The 22,226-nt window shown below is 39.0% G+C and overlaps 1 protein-coding gene across 2 annotated transcripts in view; it reads left to right on the top strand.

Annotated features, from left to right (window-relative positions):
- The first annotated feature begins 526 nt into the window (after nt 1-526).
- CCDC93 (coiled-coil domain containing 93) overlaps nt 527-22,226 on the top strand; it is a 42,994-nt gene continuing 21,294 nt past the window's right edge. Inside the window, exons 1-12 of one of the 2 annotated variants that reach the window (XM_039355697.1) lie at nt 527-690; nt 3,163-3,276; nt 3,470-3,564; nt 5,504-5,615; nt 5,759-5,857; nt 7,249-7,305; nt 11,111-11,211; nt 13,166-13,183; nt 15,207-15,243; nt 17,092-17,184; nt 17,285-17,335; nt 18,750-18,836. In XM_039355697.1, the coding sequence (XP_039211631.1) occupies nt 649-690; nt 3,163-3,276; nt 3,470-3,564; nt 5,504-5,615; nt 5,759-5,857; nt 7,249-7,305; nt 11,111-11,211; nt 13,166-13,183; nt 15,207-15,243; nt 17,092-17,184; nt 17,285-17,335; nt 18,750-18,836 (906 nt within the window). In that variant the 5' untranslated portion in view covers nt 527-648. The remainder of the gene's footprint in view (nt 691-3,162; nt 3,277-3,469; nt 3,565-5,503; nt 5,616-5,758; nt 5,858-7,248; nt 7,306-11,110; nt 11,212-13,165; nt 13,184-15,206; nt 15,244-17,091; nt 17,185-17,284; nt 17,336-18,749; nt 18,837-22,226) is intronic. The other variant, XM_039355698.1, reaches the window with a different exon arrangement.

Genomic DNA, 22,226 nt, shown 5'->3' with positions numbered 1-22,226 from the left:
AATGGTAGTGTGAAAAATGGTCATGTCACTTTTTCATTGCCGTTTTAACTCTGAATGGTCACTAAATGAACTGTTGTAAGTCAAGGATTACCTGTACTTCAACAGAGCCACCAAGAAACTGCAGGGTGTAAACCTTGTAATTCTGCCAGAATACTTGCAAAGATGTAGTCATTAGAAGTCAGTTTTGTTTACAGCAGACAACATCTATCTTTTCAAACGTGGGGCCGCATTTTCACTAATTTCCATCTTGAACAAGAAACAGAAGAGTAACACGGAAATAAGGGGCAGGCATTGCTTTTTTTAAAAAAAATCTGATTTCAGCCTTGGCGCATTCCTCCAATAATCAACATCACTCCCACCCTGGCAGCGAACCTTCTGCTCCAAAGAGCAACTTGAGCGACCGCTGTTTTCACGTTCCCCTTTCTTTTTAACAGAGTGGTATGGTCCGCGCTAGATCTGCGCTCTGGGTGCTGAGTGCGGTCCAAACCAAGGGAAGAAGAGGGGAGAGTAGTATTTTGCGGAAGAAGGAGTGCCACCCAAGCCTTCCCCACTTAAGTGGGCGAGTCTTTAGTCCAGCGCGAGCGGATGTGACAGAAGCGAAGGAAGCGGTGCAGCAACAGCAGCAACAGCTGGAGACAAGGCGTGGATATGGGTACCCTTAAGGGGCAGGAACATCAGCCTGCCCAGGAGGTAAAGGAAAGAGTCGTGGGGTTGTTGGGATCTAGCTTTCCTTTCTGCCTCCTCACTTGTTTATGCGATTGAACCTTGCATGTATTGGTTTCTTTCCTGAATGTCACTCGGGAGAGGAGAATCCACGGGAGGAGGAGGAACAATTCGAGAATGAGCCGTTTCTTTCCAAAGGAAGGAAAAACCAGTTTCCTTCCGAGCTTTTTTTAATGACTGTTTCTCCACAGGCTGGAGACAATTGTCTGAAATGGTATAGGATCTCCTGCTTAAAGCAGGGCGCTGGACTAGAAGACCTCCAAGGTCCCTTCCAGCTCTATTCTGATTCTAATTCAATTTTGTACAGCTGAGGACCCGGGAGTCTGTGAAGTGTTACGTCTTAAGCATGAGGTCCTGTGTGAAGTGTTATGTCCTCCTATTCGTATTAGGTTAGCCCCAAGTTTCTCCCCCCCCCCCTTGAAACTGGATTGAGCGATTCTAATCAGTGAGCCTAAATCATTTTGCGTATGATCAGGGCTTTTTTCTTTCTTTTTTAAAAAAAGTATGTATTTACTTACTAGCATCGCTATGCCTTTCAGTTCCAGCCGACTCTATTATTGCAAAGGCGCGAAATTACTACAGCACCAAAAATGCTTCGTAGGTGCCAAAGTACGGTATTGAACGTGCGTGTGTGGATTGGGATTGCAACATTTTAAAAAGGCTAGTTATCTTAGATATTCATCACTGCATTTTCTAATTGCACATTTCTTTTGAGGCCTTATTAAAAAAAATCATAGTTTTGTAGCTCATGTAGACCCACGCTTGATAAGAGTTTTGAAATTTAGCTGAATGTTAATATTTGTGGCTCTTTGTACTGGTATTTGTGAGTTTTGGTGAGGTAGTTTTCAGCCACTGACCCATTCTCACAAACAAACTGGCTGTTGGTTCCAGGGGAATGGCCTGAAGCTGCCATTGGGCATTAGCTTGTCAATGTGTAGAGAGACTGCAGTAGGCCATGGGTTGGATCTCCACCAGTGATCCCTTTTTAGAATGGCTGATGAGATTTAGAGGTTTATTTTTATGGTGTGTTTGCAAATGCTCATAGTTTTAAACATGGAGTTTGTTGTCTTCACCTACTTTCCTGTGTTGTGAAATGTAATTGGGATTGGTACAAATGGCAGTCATTTTTATTGAATTGGCAATGTATACCTTAGGTATAAAATAAATATGTACAATAAAAATGCTCCTTTTTCACAATTTTTATATTCCACATGTACTGTTAACCATAACTGAGGATTAGATACTTGAATTGTATCATTATCTTTGAGATTGTAGTATACTTTAGATTTTACCAGCTTTTTCTAAGAGACCTAGATAAATCCACAGAATTGTATACAGGGTTGTTTGGAGTCAGTTAGCAACAGATTGAATAAAATAAATAAGCTATACTTAAGTACCTTTTCTCCATAAAGTATTTTGCAATAGGATAAACCCCTCTCTCTTAAGCATTATTTCTGATGAAAAGACAATATATTAATTTAATAAAAACAATTATTTTCATCCAAAAAGCTTTGACAGTAGTAATATTAAATTAGTTACATAAAAGTAATAATTTGGCAATATGGTAGCAATATTTAAGTATAACTTTATACACCCTGGTATATCTCACATTTTATAATCATTGCTGAGGCAAATACAGGACTATTCTTTGAAATGAAGGCCTAATCTTGGACACTTCTTTGTATAGAACAGAACAGAAGAGAATAACAGAATTGGTTGCCTCCAGAAATTGGAAGATACCTTGGAGGTCTTCTATAGGAAATCCTATACCAGTGGTTCTCAACCTTTTTAATGCCGCAACCCCCAACCGGTCGTAAGTCGAGGACTACCCAACTGGTCGTAAGTCGAGGACTACCCAAACGGTCGTAAGTTGAGGACTTTCCCTGCCCGGGAGCGCCATGCATGCATGGTGCCGCCCCCTGCGCCGGCCGAGGAGTAGCTGGCAAGCAAACAACTTGCAGCACCGTTTGCAGAATGGGACTTTTGGCAGGCTCAGCAGGGCAGAGACAGCCTGGACAATTCAAGAGAGTCTATTCTATTGGCTTTCAAAAGCCAATAGAATAAAAGGGGGTAGCATAGCTAAGGAAAAGGGGGAAAAATGGCGGACTGCGTTTGGCGACCCCCGTGAAATGGTCGTTCGACCCCAAATGGGGTCCTGACCCACAGGTTGAGAACCACTGTCCTATACCATTGCAGACAAATGGTTGTCCAATCTCTTAAAAACTTCCAGTGTTGGAGCATTCACAATTTCTGGAGGCAACTGGTTATGGTAATATTGATTTATATCATGAGATAATCTGTAGAACATACATTATGATATAAATATAGAGTGCAATTTGAAAAAAAGAAATTTTATTTACTGATTGTTTTGATACTTGCATTATCCCACTCTATCATGATAATTTATATTAATATAGACCTCTCTAATTTTCTTTTTAGGTTGAAACTCGAGAGGATGAAGAACAAAATATCAAATTAAGTGAAATTTTAGAGCTCTTGGTTGCAGCTGGATACTTCAGGGCAAGAATTAAAGGCCTGTCTCCTTTTGATAAGGTAAGAGTATTCATACATCATTACTACAATACTATGTGCAGGCTGCAAGGAAGCATCTTGCATTTAATAAATTGCTACTAAGTTAAAAATTGCATTACTAAGTTAAAGTGAATTGCAGGTTTATGTGATAATATGGCATTAATTGGATTTTCCACTCCAGACAATTAAATGAATATGTTTATCTTGTGTTTAGGTGGTTGGTGGCATGACTTGGTGTATCACAACGTGCAACTTTGACATTGATGTTGACTTATTATTTCAGGAAAACTCAACAATTGGTCAAAAAATGTAAGTTGGTAGGGAAACTCCTGGAAACTAGTTTCTTGGCTTGCATGATATTTTCAGCACAAATTTTATTTACCTAGGAAAGTTGTGCAAGAATTTCCAATTATCTTTACCGGTAATTGTTTCATAGTAGCTATGAAAGTTCTATGCATTATTCTCAAATCAGATTTTAGGTAATGCCAAAATCACCACACTTTAAAGCTGTTTTTGTTGATCCATGGAAAGGGGAATGGAGTACTATTGTACTCTGTTATGAGGGAGCACTTTATGGAAAAAACTCCAGTCTGTCTGCTGTATCTGTATCTATATATTTTCTTAGGAAGGGGCAACTTAAAGGTGACATATTATGATAATTTTAAATACTTAAGTTTGTCTCAAAAAAATTTCCCCCAAAGATCAGAGTCATAGAAAGTGGCATACTTGTCTTGAGTTCTTGTGCTCAATATTTTTATCAGTTGAGTTCAGTCATTTAGATAGCAATTCTATACCTGCTTATGTGAAAAATAAGACACTCTGTATTAGGTGAAATTTCTAAACAAATTAGTGGGATGCGTTGTTTTACTAGCAGTTTAGTTTTATCCACCAGGGGGCTCTTTTAGGATGTTGGTATATGTGTGTGTGTGTGTGTGTGTGTGTGTGTGTGTGTGTGTGTGTGTGTATTCAGATTTCTTTTTTGCTGACAAAGAGTTAAAGAATTAAGTGGGAGACTAGAATAGCTATTTCGAGCTCATTAGCATGTAGCCTGCCTAGGTTCGAATCCCATAAAGGGTGTGGCTACCTGATGAGAGCATAATGAGCTTGAAATAGTCTCCCACTTAATTCTTTAACTCTTTGTCAGCAAAAATAAATCTGAATTTGTAATGTATCGCAGTAGCGACTTGAATCTGCTTAACGCCCCTAGCTGGGGAGCTGCAAGGCAAAAGTGATTATTAAAAAAAAAAGTAGAACTGCAGTATAGCAGTCAAAATGCCAAGGTGCAATCAATCAGACCAGTCTGTCTGAAAAACTTTCTGTATGTGTGTGTATATATGGGATGGGAGAACGGGGAGCAGCGAGCGGTGAATGCCTGCTGTTGAGGCGGAGGAGTCCCTTGGTGGAGAAAAGGAAAGGGGGATTTGAATGGAACGGACAAAATATTGGCCAGCAGCGAATGGAGTAGCGGAGTCCCATTGTTAACACGGCGAAAGGGAATAGCCCTCATGAACAAAGGGGGAGAAATGTCGGATTGGATGATGGACAAGCTGGGATGACGTGTATGGAAGGAGATAGGAGGGTGGATGATGTGGAATGGGGTGAGACATCTAGGTTGCAATCGTTGGGGGTGAGGAGGACCGATCATAACTCAGTTAGGACACAAAGGGGCTAGAAGAAAACTGAATGACCTGCGCCCCCCACCTAGCAAGGAGAGTTGTGCGTGGGGAGGTGGGAGAATAGAAATGGTTACCACAGGAAAGAGAGAGGAAAGGATCCTTTCTAGCCCCAGAATTAATAATGGAGGTATGCATGGCAGAGTACGGAGAGGGAATGGGAAGGCACCACATGCCGACGTGAGAGATGCACTCGGAACTCAGCACGATCAGCTGGGACCGATTACATGATCTAGAAGCCGGATGCAGGCAATCAGAAGCTGTATATAAGCTCCTCCCAATATATATATATTTGTTTTCTGAGGTTTTCGCGGGTCTTTGTATGTAGGTCTTTGGTTATTCGGGTTTTCTCCCACGTAAAATTGGAAGTGTCTTGGCGACATTTCGATGAAGTCCCATTCGTCATCTTCAGGCTGGTGTTTTCAGTTTTGTGCTTCTAGGAGCAATATATATATATATATATATATATATATATATATATATATATATATATATATACACACACACACACACACACACACACACACACACACACTTGCACATTTCTAAATTGTCTCATATTTGCCTTTGTCCAGTGCCTTAACAGAGAAGATTGTATCAGTTTTACCTAGAATGAAATGCCCTCACCGCTTGGAGCCACATCAAATACAGGGATTGGATTTCATTCACATTTTTCCTGTTGTGCAGGTACATGCATCTTGATATATAAGGATAGCTCTGCTGATTAAAAGAAAGAGGTTCATTTTCTCAATTATCTTTTTGATAGATGTAACATATCCCGATCTTTTTTTTCCCCTTCCCACAACTTTTTGTTTCTTTGTTGCTCTTAGTGGCTTGTAAAACGTGCAATAGAAACCCGGGAAGAAATGGGAGACTACATCCGGTCATATTCCATATCTCAGTTTCAAAAGATACACAGTTTACCAGAGGTAAACATTTGATTCTTCTGTGATTTGAGAACTGGCATCAAGAGTGATTCTCTTCAGCATCTTTAAATTGTACAGGGTTGAAGCAAGTTGCACAGCTGTTTCAGCTCATAGAGTTTTAGGACAGAAACTGATGTATCAAATGTCAGGAGCTGATACTGGAGCAAAACAAATGTCAGCACTCCTTCTTTAATGTTAAATATCCAGTTGTATTACTAGCCATTTGGGAGCATTTCTAAAATCATCTGGAAAATTGTTAACAGCATTTTAAAGCAATGTGCTTGTCCAGCACTAATTGACAGATAACTATTTTTATTACAAGATTAATTTCTGTAGTGTCATTGGGATGTTTAATGTCCCATATTTATGAGATATCAGTTCTGCACGATTGGAGGTTTTTTTAAGAACATTTCTTGTACAGTTTTTCCTGTCTTAAAAAAAACACTATGTTCCAGTTATTTGTCTCCAATTCATTTATGGAAGGAAAATCTAATTGTAAGCTTTTTATGATTAAAAAAAGGGTGTGCAAAATATTTTGAATTTGAATTGTTCTGTATTTGAAACATCAGGCTTCTGATTTGAAACAGTTGTATAAAAGATTTTGAAACCTTTCTTTTCTATTCAGAGCATACCATCTTAATAATTTAATAATTTTGGAGGCATTTTAATCTCAAACTACTGTTTCATAGCCCAAACACATTTTTAAGATAATCAAAGCAGACCATTTTGATTCTGAAACAGCTAAACCAAAAACAATACAACTTTTTAAAACCTGAAATAAAATATAATAAAAAATAAATATATTTAGAATAGACATATTTATTATAGACATATTTAGAGTTTGAATTCAAAAGTTAAAAGTTGCACATTGTCATTAAAAATTATTAATTTTCAATATTCACATCGTATCTTCTGTTGTAACAAGGTGCTTTAGATTTAAAATCTTTGTTTTTAAGAACTATCATTGAGATACAATTAAAACATTTAATGCCAGGACAGGTATATTTTCTTGTGTTAGCTGGCTCTATTATTTGTAAGCTGGTAAGCATCTTTTTCTGCCTCCTGTGTAATAACAAATATCAAAGCCTTTGCTTTCGATTAGACAGGTATATTTTCTAAAATTATAGTAGAGTATATTATATAGCATTAGGATGTAAGCATAAATGGTATTGTATTTTTGGCTATTTTGGAGTAAGCCCTAAAGAGTTTAATGACCCAGATAAATACTTCTGCAATTGTATTCTCAGTGTGAAAGTATCAAAATGACATAACTTCAATTTTTTTGTGTATTTGAGTGTCACAATTATTTATACAGCAAGGTTCCAAACTTTGTTATCCCTGTAGAAACCAAAAGTGTATTGCTATTGTTTAAATGTATTTCAATTGCCTTGCAGGATGATGAATTCATGCAACGAAAAGAAAAAGCTATAAAAACTGTTAATGAGATCAGTGTAAGTGTAAAATGCAATGCACTTTAATTCAAAGATTTTTCAAAATGAAACATTTGATTTAAATGTGCCATCTTTTTTGTTTTATTTTATCTTCTTTTTTTTTCAAATAAGCCCCATATATAAAATATTTGCTTTTTTTTTTAGTTAGGAAACTTTTTCAGACGAATTATAACTACAGTAATAATATCCATTGTATTTCTTATTAATTTTATGTTCTGCTACAAATTGATTCATCTTGCAAAGATGAATATAATGATAAAAAGTTTCCATGTAAATAGCATTACAGTGGACTTGCCTGGATTTGGGTGTTGTAAATCATATCATGGTTTGTTATGGTTTAGCATGACACAGGATTGGATGCAAGATTCCTAGCAGAAAAACAGCCAGCTTCAGTTATGATTATCCATGTATTTTATAGCATATGGCTGTTAAATTTATATTGCAAATTTATTTCTCTTCTTTATAGTGAGAGTTCTTGGAGACAGTAAAAATGAAAGAGTTCTTTTTTATTTTTCAAATAGCACTACTAGGTTAAGGCTGGATTAATTTTGTATGGCATATAGAATTGTGGTATATTGAAATCCCAGTGTATGTTTTGAATATTAGCAATACATTTGGATTTTTTTGTCCTTGTAGGAAATGATTTGCCAGTTTCAAATATCACATAAAAAGAAATTTAAAGATGCATAATTTGCATAGCTTACATTGCATTTCATCCGTGGTACTGTGGTTTAAAACAGATTTATCCACTTGTGTATCTGCCAGCATTGATCAAAACATCAGAGAGAGAGAGGGTAAAAAGCTCTTAACATGACTTTCTCTGGCAGAGTCAACGAAGGAGAGAAGCCAAGTTGTAGAAATAATGATAATATTTGTCACTGTAGCCAAGAGAAAGTAAATTGCCTTTGTCAGGATATAATATAAACAAAGGGTATAATATCATCAAATAGAATTCAGACATTGCAATTTTAAAATTGTTCTCCTTAGGCACTTTTGTTTGTTTTCTTCTTTTAAAAAAAATATAGCACTAAACAAGAGTGGGCTGCAATGAAGGACATGTTTTGAGAACCCATTTAAATTTGCTTATTAACCTTTTTTTGTATGTTTCTATTCCTTCTTCCTTCATTTCCTGTGATTCTTATGATTGCCAATTATATAGGTCAATTATTTCAAACCAGTGATGATCTCTAATCATATTTTTATGGCAGGCATTTATTCAGTGAAATAAACAATAGCTAAAAGATACTGGAATCCTGAATAAATGTTTAATAAAAGTGGTGTATATGGTCCAACCACCAAACTTTAATCAGAATTTATGGAGAAATATGAAATTTACTTATGTAGTTAGAATGTTTCTCTTCTTAAAATAATTCAAATAAACCAGCAGCACAAAAAATTCCAGTATATTTGCCAGGAAAAAGATATAACATTCATGTAGTCTCTAGAAATTTACCTCAGTTCAAGGAAGACTTTAATTAGTTTTCTTGACACGTCTAGTTGATTTAGCAAGGCCATATAGATAGAGGAGGTAAAGTGAAGTTTGCTTTATTTATGTATAAAAATGTCACATATAAAGCCTGTTCTTGTTATATCTATGATTGTCAAAAATAATTAGAACTATCTTGTCTATTTCCCAGGAATAGAAATTAGTTAAGATGGTCACTACTATCTGAATCTAAATGGATTATTCACAGGGTTACACATTGGTCATTCTTTGTTCAATTCACTTCTTTTACCTTAAATTTAAGTACATTGCCTTGTTTTATAGCTTTTCATAGCTTATTATAGATAAAATGCATGCTTTTCATTTTCCCATCTTAATTATACTAAAATGAGTCTTATATAGCTAGTTAAAGCAGCCATAATTAAGTCTCTGGTAATTAAGCATAATTATTCAAGACTAGAAGTAGAATTAATGATCAATTATCTTCAGTGATTCAAAATTAAGTCTTATTTAAGTATGCAAGGTATTCCTTTTTTAAAGAACTGGCATTTCTCTTTTATTATTTTCAAGGATATTACAGATTTTAAAGTTGGCAAGTTTGCAGCTGTGTGTGTGTGTCTTTATTGTTTTTAAGTCTGCATCTCTGTGTGTGTATTGTGTTTTTTTTAAAAAAACAACTGGACAGTCTGTTCAAAAGATGGCATAACCAAACAATTTGAGTGATCAGAAATTCACTGACACTAGCCAATTGTATAATACTGAAAAATTATTCAACCAATTTTAAAACCTGTTTCTATGTATATAATGATTGAGGAATCTCATCAAAATGTGTTCAGCAATTTTGGGAATTAGCTATAATGAACCATAAAAAAGAAACAGTGTCTTCAGTGATGAAGAGTTGTTTCATGAAACTAAGTTTCTCCCCTCCTGCCCAGGCTGACATTTCAAGGCTGAGGAAGGATTTTCCTTCCCCTCTGTCTACTTGAGAAGAAATGCTTCATTGGGCTGGAGAAAATCTTCAGGATCATAGCTCTATTCTTGCCACCCAGTGAAGGATTTTCTTTCTCCTCTATCTACTGAAGTAGGAGAGGTATCCACTGAGTCCAACAAAGAATTTCATCTTGGTAGATAAAGGGGAGGGGAAATAACAACAGCAACAACAACAACAACAACAATATGAAGTTGGAAGGGACCTTGGAGATCTTCTAGTCCAGACATGTCAAACACAAGGCCCGGGGGTTGGATGCGGCCCGCGAAGTGGTTTCATGTGGCCCGCAAAGCCATCCTGAAAACAGTGAGGGAATGGCCCCCACTGCCTTGGCCCTGGCCCAGGCCGGTCGGGAGCCAATGTACAATTTTGTAGTGGCCATCTATGCTGAAATGCATTCAGTCTTAGCTCCACAAGGCTGTCCAGAAACAGTGAGGAACCAGCCCCTGCTGCGTTGGCCCACCCTCTGGGTGTATGCTGGGGAGGTGTCACCCTTTGTGAGGAATGAAGAAATGCACCATGCCTTGGCGCTTGCCCTGGTTCCACCCCATTCTGCCAGAGACCCTCAGATCTGTCCCACTCCTGCCCAGGCTTCCACAGGCACTCTTGATGCGAACGATGTAGAGCTGACCATGCCCACCCAGTAGGCCACACCCACTCCATGCCCACCCAGTAGGCCGCACCCACCCTGGCCACACCCACCCAGCCCCCCAAGGTCAACCGCAATGCTGATGCGGCCCTCAATGAAATTGAGTTTGACACCCCTGTTCTAGTCTAACTCCCTGCTCAGGCAGGAAACCCTATACCATTTCAGACAAATGGTTGTCCATCGCTGGGTTGCAGGAACGGAGCTAAAATCTTCATTTTAAATCTGTTCCGGCAACCCAGTGAAGGATTTCCCCTCAGTGGATCCTGAAGATCTCAGCTCTGTTTCTGCAGTCCAATAAAGGATTCCCGTTCCCCCCACCAGACTGTCCTAGTCTCTTCACACACACACACACACACACACACACACGCATGTGAAAACAAAGATGTTTATGAAGACGACTATTATGAAGAAGTACCACAAATGATAGTATTGTAAATTACTTCAATTTAGCTCTGCATGTAGTCCTCAATTTACGACCACAATTCAGCCCAGAATTTACGTTGCTAAGTGAGAAATTTTGTAAGTGAGTTTTGTTCCATTTTACGACTTTTCTTGCCACATTTGTTAAGTGAATCACTGCAGTACTTAAGTTAGTAACATGATGTTAAGTGAATTTGTTTTCTCCATTGACTTTGTGGCTCAAAAGGTGATCACATGACCCCGGGACATGGCAACCGTCATGAATATGAGCTATAATATGTGATGGGTATTTATTGTATTCCAGGAGGTTTACAAGCCACGGAGGAAATACCAAAGACGAGTGGGAGCAGAAAAATTGCTAGATGAGGAGTCCAAAGTCCATGCTACCCTTCTGGAATATGGCAGGTAAGTTAAGAGTGAGGTCCCTTAAGCTACTTTCCAGAAAAAATGATAGCTCCATGGAAATTTACTAAGGATTTCTTTATGACAAAATCATTAAGACAGCTTGCTGTACGATGCTAATATCCTCACAGCAGTTGGATGTTTTGAGGATCGGTTTATATGAGAGGAAATGTGTCCTCCTGAGATTTTATAAGCTGTTAGAACTGTTGCAGCGCAGTGACAATTGAAGTAGATTGCTGTGAAATACAGGTAGTCCTCAGCTTAAGACCATTCCAATATAATATTAACAGTGAACCATGGAAATGATTCCCACCAACACTGAATAGGGCAAGCCACTAATATATAAAATGAGAACAAACCCGACTCCTTACTATCATTGTTGATGTTATCTAGTTTGATAATGAAACATCTGCAAGAAAATAGCCAAACTCAAGAGAGTACAAAGAGCCCCACCCCCCTCCAGTTATGTCCATTCATTTACTAACTGTTCAAAGTTATGACTGCTGAAAAGGGTGACATTTCAACTGGTCTTCACACTTATAACTGTTGTAGTGTCTCCACAGCCAGCTAATCAAAATTCAGTTGCTTGGCAACCAGCATGTATTTGCATTGTTTGCAGGAGCTCAGGGTCAAATGATCACCGTTTGTGGCCTTTCCAGGAAGCTTCCAACAAGCAAAATCAATAGGGGAAACTGGGTTCTGTCATAAAATTGGGTTTGATTCATTTAATCTCATCGCTTAGTGACAGACGTTCTGGTCCCAGCCTGAATACAGGTTGTCCTTGACCTACGACCACAATTCAGCCCAAAGTTTCTGTTGCTAAGGGAAACATTTGTTAAGTGAACGTTGCTCCATTTTATGACCTTTCTTGCCACAATTGTTAAGTGAATCACTGCAGTTGTTCAGTTAGTAACACAGTTATTGAGTGAATCTGGCTTCCCCATTGACTTTGCTTGTCAGAAGTTCACAAAAGGGGATTTCGGGACACTGCAACTATCATAAATATAAGTCAGTTGCTAAGCATCTGAATTTTGATCACGTGACCACGGGGATATTGCAATAGTCATAAGTGAAAAACAGTCATAAGTTACTTTTTTCAGTGCCATTATAACTTTTAACAGTCACTAAATGAACTTTTGTAAGCTGAGGACTATCTAGATGTTCAGTATCTATGAAGGCTAGCAGTAGAGGCAGGTGATGAAAAGCTTAATATGAAGTCTGAGGTGAAAATATGTGTTCACTTGTATGTATCAAAACTTTCCTCAGTGATTCCAGCTTATATATTTCTATATGAAAGAAATATACATTTTTATTTATTTATATGGCCACCTGTTTTGCAAAAGGCGACTCCGGACATTACATTGTTACATTGGAACAAACAGCCAGAAAGTATATTTAGCAAATCAACTTCTGAAATTTTTGATTCTATTCTATTCTATTCTATTCTGTTCTGTTCTGTTCTGTTCTGTTCTGTTCTGTTCTATTCTATTCTAATTTTCTGTTCTATTTTCTATTATATTTTCTATTCTATTCTTATGCCTATCTCTCTCTAAGAGGAAGTCTGGGTAGTATACAAGAAACTTAAATATAAAAACAGTATAATAAAAGTTAAAAAAAATTAGAAAGTGGCAAGGATGTTAAAACACAGTTAAAAATTAGATAAAAGACAAAGGAAGAGCTTTCAGGGCATTAGCCAGCCCACGGCCTCACACTTCTCTGGGCTCCACATGGATGCTATAGAACCATGGTTCAATTCCTTTTCAGAAGGCCAGGAGAATGGGGCCTGTGTCTCCGCCAGGAGGAGGAGAATATTCCAAGGAGCAATTTTAGTGCCAGATTTAATTTTTTTTACATTCTCATTGAGAAACATTTGCTAATTTTATCAATTATGACTTTTCCACTGCAATCTTAGCTGTATTTTCAAATCTCCATCTCTTTTTGTTATCCCTCCTCTTAGTTTCACTGAGTATTTCTTGTGAGTATTTCCCTTTGTGTGTTTTGTTCTAACCGGGTTTGAATTTTTCTCACTAATATTGCTGCACTTTTATTATTCAGTAGAGGTATTTGATGAACATTCTTAGTTATTTAAATGCTCAAGGTAAAACTTATTTCTTTTTGGGAGGTGGGGTGGGGTGGGGATAGGTATTACATGAAAATAAACTTTTCTTTAACCCCAGTCGTAATACCTATTAAATGGTGCATTCTCCCAAAGCCAAAGCAGTCCAGACTCATTATTTAGCTGTCACAGTAATTTATAATTGATTTCACTCTCATTATTTCCTCCATGCCGAAATATGTGTTCCAAACAAATCAAAATATACAGATATTCCAGCTTTCTTCCAGATCCATATTTGGTGTGATAGTATTTATTCCCTTTAACTTGGCTTGTGTTTTACCCAACATGAACGGTTAATAAAATGTGACAGATTGGTTTGCTAAGCCTAAACACCAGATACCAGTCTCCCCCCCCCCCAATAGTCACACGATTACACTTCGGGGACTCCGGCATATTTATGGCCATTTGCAGCATCCCAAAGTCACACAACCATGTTTTTCTGTAGTTTTGCTGAAAACTGGCTCTTGGCAGTTTTGTAGCAAAACGACATCCATAGCAAACAATAGGTTCGTACTTACAACCACTGCTTTCACTTAACAACCACCACAAAGTCCCCAAAATCAGTTTGACCACATGACCGATCCGTTTTACGATCGTTGGGTCTTGCGACCATAATAGGCAGGCTCCGTTATGGTCCTAATTCGAGGATTGCCTGTAATCTTAAATGATCTCTTAAACAACAAGGACTCTTGTTATTTTCCATCCAGCAGTTCAGCCTTTTCTAGGCAAAGGAGAGATGTCAGGGACTGGGCCTTTGCACGCTGAGCCTATGTTCCATCAAACAAGCTGTGGTCTTTCTCTCCTCTGCTGTGTTTTAGAGCTTTGACAGTTCACTGGAGAAGGCACGTGAATAGAAAATGTACAACATTATAGGGAGATTAAAAGAGTCTAGCTTTGCAGGGGAACAGCGAAATGCTCTTGGAAGGAAGGTAGTCTTTTATTGGATATTTCACCAACAAGCAGCACTAGAGTAGTAAAACTGTGAGCAGCTTTTCATTTATGTTCTTCTTTTTTAGTCATCAGGACTGTGTGCTGTTTTTTTTTTTTTTAAAATAATTTATTTATTAAATCTGCTTGCCACCCATCTTACCCAGAAGCGACTTTGGCTGGTTTACAGTGTTAAAAAGAATAAAACAATACAAAAACATGTATCTAATAGGAATAGAATACTATAAAAATACAAATTATCTGCTATAACTAAAAGATGGGGAGTGAGTGAGTAGCATGAGCGGGGAGGGGGGAGATGGTATCTGTTATTAATCTATCACCTCCAGTGTGATGCTCCCCCACTGGAGCCCCAGCTGTTACATTAGCGTAGGCACCCTTGGGGCTAAGGTGCCCTTCTCAGCATCCAAGATTGAATTGCTGAATTTTAATGCCAAAATTTTTGGAGTATGGCTTAGTTTTCTTAAGGTGGTGGAGGAGAGTTGGAGGCCTCTGAAGGCAAATCCGTCCCTTCCCAAACCACTGAAAAACCACTGAAAAAATGACAGAAGAACAATTTAAAAGTAGTAAATTCAGATTGCTTGTAGGAAGATTGTGTTAAAGTTCCTCCAGTCTGCCAGTTATTTCAGTGAAGCCATTTCGCTCAATCACCTCCTTTAGTCTTTGAAAAGATTGGAGGCTGAGTTGTAATCCCTCATTGCTCATATATTTTACAGTATAGGGAATTGCCCCATTATTTTGGCTTTGTTGCTGCACTGTTGTAGAACTCTCCAATGTTGGTGAAAGTTCACCACTTTATTTTAAACTCCCAATTAACTCAGAACCTCCAGTCTGATTTTTGTGTGGAGAGTGCCTCATGCATGGGCAAAGTGACGTCTTCTATCAAACTAAAATGAAGCTGCAAAATCTTTTTGTTTTCTCTGTTTATGTATTACAGGAGGTATGGGTTCAGCAAGCAAGGAAAAATTGAGAAGGTAAGATTTGTTTCTTCCTCGATAAACACACCTTACACAGTCCTCAACTAGACTTTTGCAATGTGTCCTACCTGGGATTATCCGAAAAGAGAATTTGAAAGCGGCAGCTTGATTTCATCATTTGCTCATGTAGCACCATTACAAGGGCAACACTAATGGTTAGTTAACCTCTGGTTGCAACTTAGGTGGTATTTGTCATTTCTGAAGCCTTACATGACTCAGTCTATGATAGTAGTAGTAGTAGTAGTAGTAGTAGTAGTAGTAGTAGTAGTAGTAGTAGTAAAGTTGGAAGGGACCTTGGAGGTCATCTAGTCCAACCCCCTGCTCAGGCAGGAAACTCTATACTATTTCAGACAAATATGGATATCAGCAAGAGGGCAGATCACTCCCCTCTTAATAAGATGAAAGAAGGTGCAGTAGTTTTCATTCCAAATCCATCCTGCAGTCCCCAGAGATTGGTGATATTAGGGTATATTGAAGAGGAGAGGAAATTAGTGTGCTTCCAAGCCTGCCATCAGTATCCCAGCTTCTTCAGACTGGTAGAAGAATTCCAATTATTCCTCTCTTATAAGTGAGCAGAAGCCTCTCCACCCATAGAAATCCTGCTTGTTCTGGATTTTTGTAAAGACAGATCTCAAATGATTGGAAGTAGAACCTATTGTACCTTTTCCCATTTAGTTCAGGGATGCAAGGGGTATTGGGGAAGGCAGTTGTGTGTAGCTCTATTTTCTTAATTGTTCTAGAACAGTGGTGGCAAACCTATGGCACAGGTGCCAGAGGCAGCATTCGAAGCCCTCTCTGTGGGCACACGTGCCATTGCCCCAGCCTTGCTTCCCCCGCGACCCCCTCTCCAGCAGCCCCCCTTGAAGGAGACTCGCCCTCAAGCGTGGCCCACATGGAGCAGTGCAGCCAAGGACATGGCAGCCAGGCAGCATAGACAACACTCTGCCCTCACACCCCATCATGCAGTTGATGCTACAGGGCGCGGGCAGAGGGTGTGGCCGCCATAGCCCTGCTGGGCTACGTGAGTGATCTGTGGCGGGCCCTGGAGGCGGCGAGTACTCCTGTGGGCAGGTGGAGCGGGGAATGGAGGGGCAGAGCAGGGGTGGGCAGGGGGGTGGAGTGGGGGCGGAACCAGTTTTTGGGCACTTGGTTTTTAAAAGGTTCTAGACCAAAGGTCCCCCACCTTTTGGGCACCAGGGACTGGTTCCATGGAGAGAGGTTTTTCTCTGGACCGGAGGGGGTGTGGTTTTGTGTGCTGCCTGCATCCCGCAGATGGGGCTTTGCTTGTTTGTGCGAAATAATTGCTGGCATGTCGTGGCCCAGTACTGGTCCATGGACTGGTGGTTGGGGACCCCTCTTCTAGACAACAGCTTAGGAATAACAAGTAATAGAGGAAAGAAGAGGCTGAGTTCAAACATCCTACAAAGTCACAACATTGTGTGCTGGCTTTATTTTTTCTTGGTGTATTATGTGAAGCCACCTATTATTGTTTGTTAACTATAAACTTGTAGGAGAAGAGCAAGCAGAAGTGGGAATGAAATTAAATATGTTATCAGCTTAGAGTTATTATGTTTATCCAAGCAATCCAAGTCCAATCCCTCCTGAATTCTATTGACCCTTATCTGGACTCTTTGTGCCTGACAGAATTATGTCTTTGAGTGTTCACACCCATCCAGCTGACTCAGTGAACCGTGAATTAACATCATGTGTGAACCAAATTGTGCTTGTTTGGATTCAGCATTATTTCTTCAATAAATTTAGGCTGTATGTTGATGGTTTCTTTTGTCTTGTGATTCCATCCTTTTTTTAATTTTAATCATACAAATATCTTTTCCTTTGTAATAGCCTGAAGACAAGAAAGTTGTACTGCCAGCTGGATTTGCACCATCAGGAAAAAATGATGCTTATACTGAGGATGACCTTCAAGCTGCTGAAGAGGTACCCATAATTGATATTTCTTGACTGAAATCCTTGGAGTCTTGTTTAGAAACTAACTTTCTGTTGTTGCTCCCTCCTCTTTTTTTCTTTTTTAAATCAGCTTCGTATCAAAACATTGATGACTGAGATGGCTGCAATGGGAACAGAAGAGGTAAACTAGTTCTATATTTAGTGCCTAAGAAAGAAGTTAATAATTTGCTTTTAATGTCTGTTGTTTAATTGCATGTAGCAGTTTAAAGAGTGAAAATATTTCTGAAAATGGACGTTTTAACAACTTTCTTATTTAAACGTTCTAACTGTATGAGTTGGAAATAAGTAAAGAACCGTAACTTTTTAGAAAAAGACAGTTGCATTTTGCATCTATTAAGCTAGTTCAATCACCTTAGTTCATAAACAGCATACTTGGAATCCTTCTGCTTTCCACTATATTTACAATTTGATTGGAAAAGTATTACAATCCTTGAAGTAGAGTTAGCTGGGTGGGACAAGCTGAACCATTAAACTACAGTATAAATTGAAACAAGGAAAAAAAGTAGCAGGCTCAAAGAAAAATATTTCTTATTAGAGGTTTGTTCTCTGTCAACTGTTTGTGCAGGTTGTAAAGACGTGGTGCTCATTTTAAAGAAGTAGTATTAGTATCCAGAAATCCTTTCATTCATCCAAAGGTTTCATATTATTGCTATTTTTTATTTGCTCTCTTGCTAAAAAGGCCATTTATTTAAAACATTTATATAGCTATCCATTTTTCAGTCAATTCTGGGCAGCTCCCAATCAAAAAGTAAAAGACATACAGTATAAAGTCACATTAAAATGATAAAGCTCAACAGATTAAAAATGTTAGAAACAATAAAAACCTGGTACCAAATCTGTTCTAATGTGCTTCTGCATAAATGAATGAATGAACCTTTATTATCAAAGTATAACATGTATACAGTGAGGTTGGCTGAGCCAATCTCCTACAAGTTGAGGGAAAAGTTGCCACTCTTAAGAAGGCCTTTCCTTAAGAAAGTAACCAATCCTTGATGTACAACAATTCATTTAGTGACCATTTGAAGTCACAAAGGCAATGAAAAAAGTGACATGACCATTTTTCATACTTATGACCATTGCAGCATCCTCATAGTCCACATGATCAAAATTCAGACGGTTGCAGTGTCCCGGGGTCACATGATCACCTTTTGTAACCTGACAGCGAATTCAAGGGGGAAGCCAGATTCACTTAACAATGGTGTCACTAACTTAATAACTGCAGCGATTCAGTTAACTGTGGCAAGAAAGGTTGTAAAATGGGGCAAAGCTTCCTTAATAAATATTTTCTGCTTAGCAACATAAATTTTGGGCTCAATTGTGGTGGTACGTTGAGGACTACCTGTACACAGTTATGAATTGGAGAGAGAGTCACTGCCAGTGTGAGAAGCTTGTACCCAAATAGACATGATTCAGAAAGGAAAAAGAGGAATGGGAAGGGAAAAGGATAAAAACAAAGAAACAATTTTCATTGTATTCCTGATCTTCATGGAGATATGCGTTTGTATGCCTTAAACCAACTTGAGCTATGCTTTCAGGGCAGATTGACCGCAGGCACCGTAGGCCAGATAGTTGGACTTCAGTCTGATGAGATCAAGCAAATTGTATCGGAATATGCTGAAAAGGTAGGTTATTCTCATTTTTAAACAAACTTTGATCTAAGGCTTTTTTGTTTGCAACTTCCTGTATGGCAACTTTTTAAAAACAAACTTCTACCCATTAGAACAGTGGTTCTCAACCTGTGGGTCGGGACCCCATTTGGGGTCGAATGACCATTTCACTGCCAAACAACACAGTCTGCCATTTTTTTCCCCTTTTCCTTAGCTGTGCTACTCCCTTTTATTCTATTGGCTTTTGAAAACCAATAGAATAGACTCTCTTGAATAGAGTCTAATTCTATTGGCTTTCAAAAGCCAATAGGAATTGTCCAGGCTGTCTCTGCCCACCAAAAGTCCCATTCTACAAACGGTGCTGCACCAGTTGAGTAGTCCTCGACTTACGACCGGTTGAGTAGTCGTCGACTTACGACCGGTTGGGGGTCGCGGCATTAAAAAGGTTGAGAACCACTGCATTAGAATAATAATGATGGGGTAAGCCAAGGCTAATAAGTGTGTGTTCTTGACTCTCTGTTGAGTCCAGATCATATCATTTGTAGAAATAAATATTTGTTTATATTCACAGGAAGAGGAATGGGGAGGTACATTTACAGTTTCATCCTTCACCCTGAAGCTCAAAGCTTGATCTATCCTCTTCTATAAAATTAGGGAAGGAGACTTCCCAGTCCGGAACTGACATAATTGTCTATTTATGTTATAAGTAGGTAAAATTGACATACTTCACATACTAGAAAAATAATTCATCTTGTTGAAAATCCTAAAAGCTAGATTAGATTAAGATTATTTGAAATTAAAGTTTTGCTTGAATGGCAGCTTTCCACTAAAGAAATTGTACAATGGAGAAATATAATCTGTAACATGAAAAACAGATACGGGTAACACTTGCTACTTTTAGGGGTTGACAAAATTGTAGCCAAGACTTTGGAAAAACAAAACATGCTTTTCCATATGCAAAAGCTGTCATTTTGCACATGCATAAAATAACAACAACAAAAAAGGCCACAGGTAAGTGAACCATTACCCTAGATCTAAAGGTCTGGTCTCTTTTTAGGAGAAATTGCTAAAAAAGTGAAATTGTAACTAATGCAAGTGCAGATAGCAAGAGCTACTGTATACATGTGTGTTGTCATGTTTCCAACAGATGAAACTCTTCAAAAGAACTTCGACGCCTTGTTTACCTTAAATAATCTTTTATTCAAGAAACAAAGTATTGGCACTACATAGTAAAAACCAAAAACTAAATTCCCCTCCCCTGGATAGAAAGTAACAAAGCACAATTCCCTCCTCCAATAAACAGTCATAAATCACATTCCCCAATTAGCTTGAAGTGTGGGATTTCTACCCAGCTCTCCAGCCCGCCAAAATTCTATCAACTCTGGGCCCAATGACCTTGGGTTCCCATAGCTGAGTTATTATTGTTATGACTAGCTGGACTCTCATCCACATTCCCCCTCCCAGCATCAACTAACTCTAAAAGCAATAGTGAAAAATGGCTGGATTTCCCTATGTTGTCAAAGCAAGAACATCCGATGTTAGCAGCGCTGACATGTGTATTTATGTATGTGTGCACATATGAGAGTGTGCGCAATTATGTATAGCCTATGTTTCATATTGATGATGAGCTTTGTGCTCTGGAGGAGGCACAATTCTCTTTGTCAGGCAAAGAGATGACAAAATTTGCCTTGACAAAACACTTTAATTGACCTGAAGTCTCCCATTTCCCTTCCTCTTGCCTCATAACCTCTTTTGTTACTTAGGAACCGCAAAGAGATGTCTGCAGAAGTGTTATGCACATGTATACGCCACTTTGGGCTATGGCAAGTAATGGAGAGAAAAGCAGCGCTGAAAAACAACATCATCTTAGGTCTCAAAAGCCAGAGGAGGCTTCCTGTGAATCTCTTCTGGCTTTTGCGTGGGTTGAAGGAGTCTAAGAAAGACTGCCAAGCATTTTTTCTCCCCTTTTAGAAGGAAGTGTGTGTGTGGGGGGGGGAGGATACTTCTTTAGGAAGCAGCCACAAGGATTTATTATACTGAAATAAAGTACCCCTTGAAGAATTGCAGAGCTTCTTGCATGTGTCCATGTAACTATATTGTACAGATGGGTGAAACAGTTGTGCTTTTTAATATAAATTATAACGTCTTTAATAACCATAGAAAGGCATTTCCAAAAATGCAAACTCGTGTCACAAACACTCCGAAATTCCAATAAATCTGTCCCTGCAAATGCAGAAAAGTGACAGCTGAGCTAGTTAGTAAAGCTCAAAAGTGCCTTCAGGAACCCGCAGCATCTCTGCCACTCTTCCTCCCAGCATCCCTTCCAAAGCCAAGGAGTGTTCTTATCGGTTGCTATGTGAGTGCAAACTCTGAGCAGAGAAAGCTCCAGCTGTCAAGTTTTAAATGAACTCAGAATGAATAATGTATTGGTAATTCTTCACATTGCCTAGAAGCCAGGTCAGTGGGGTTTTCGAATCCTGAACTGCAAGGTGTAAATAATTGTAATAAATAAAAAGAAAAGAAAACTTTCAAAATAAAGGGAAGCAGCTGGAAGGATGCTTGAGAAAACATCCTAATAATTTTAGAGGCACGATGAGCGTGGCCACCTTTGTTGATCACAAGCTCGATTGGATCAAGCCAGTTCCCAGGTTGATATGAATACTCTTATTGTTTTGAATAAAAAAGAATGACTGGAAACTGACCAACTATGTTTGACTCATTTTTGGAGAGTGGGAACATTAAGAGAAAATCAATACATTAAAAGAGCCACTGTGCTTGCATCTCTACATGTTCTGCTCCGTATTAAAATATCTTCTAACAGGTTCATAGACTATTTTTTATAAGGGCAAAATAATCAAGGTAGGGAAATCATGCAAACATGACTTTTAATTCTTTCCCAGCCCCTTTACCAACAGTGGCAGTAGGAGAAATAAAGCATTGTGTCCCTCTGTGTGTACATGTGCGTGTTTTTTCACCCCAGGATGAATCAGGGTCTGTGCATAAGGGTGGCCTATGTGCTTGTGAGCATCTAATCCAGCGGTTCTCAACATTTGTGTGACGGCGCCCCGTCACACAAACGTTATGTGCATGCGCGGCACGCATGCGCGGCGCCACCCCCATGCGCGGTGTGCATGCGCGATGCTGCCCAGGTGGTGCGACGCCACCCCCATGCGCGGCGCGCATGCGCGACGCCGCCCCCGGAGGGGAGAAAATGGCGGATCGCTGCCTTTGGCGACCCCCGAAAAATGGTCGATCGACCCCAAATGGGGTCGCGACCCATAGGTTGAGAACCGCTGATCTAATCAGTACAAGTAAATATGGGTCGCTTCTGTGTCTGTATGCTTTTATGGCCTCCCCGTATGTGATGGGTTTATGTTTATTTGCAGTGTGCAATAAGAACAATGG

This window comes from Crotalus tigris, unplaced genomic scaffold (assembly GCF_016545835.1).
Source record: "Crotalus tigris isolate CLP2741 ecotype Arizona unplaced genomic scaffold, ASM1654583v1 scf7180000018737.1251358, whole genome shotgun sequence".
NCBI classification, from domain to species: Eukaryota; Metazoa; Chordata; class Lepidosauria; order Squamata; family Viperidae; genus Crotalus; species Crotalus tigris.
The sequence above is the reverse complement of the archived record's forward strand: the minus strand, read 5'-3'. Positions and strand labels throughout refer to the sequence as shown.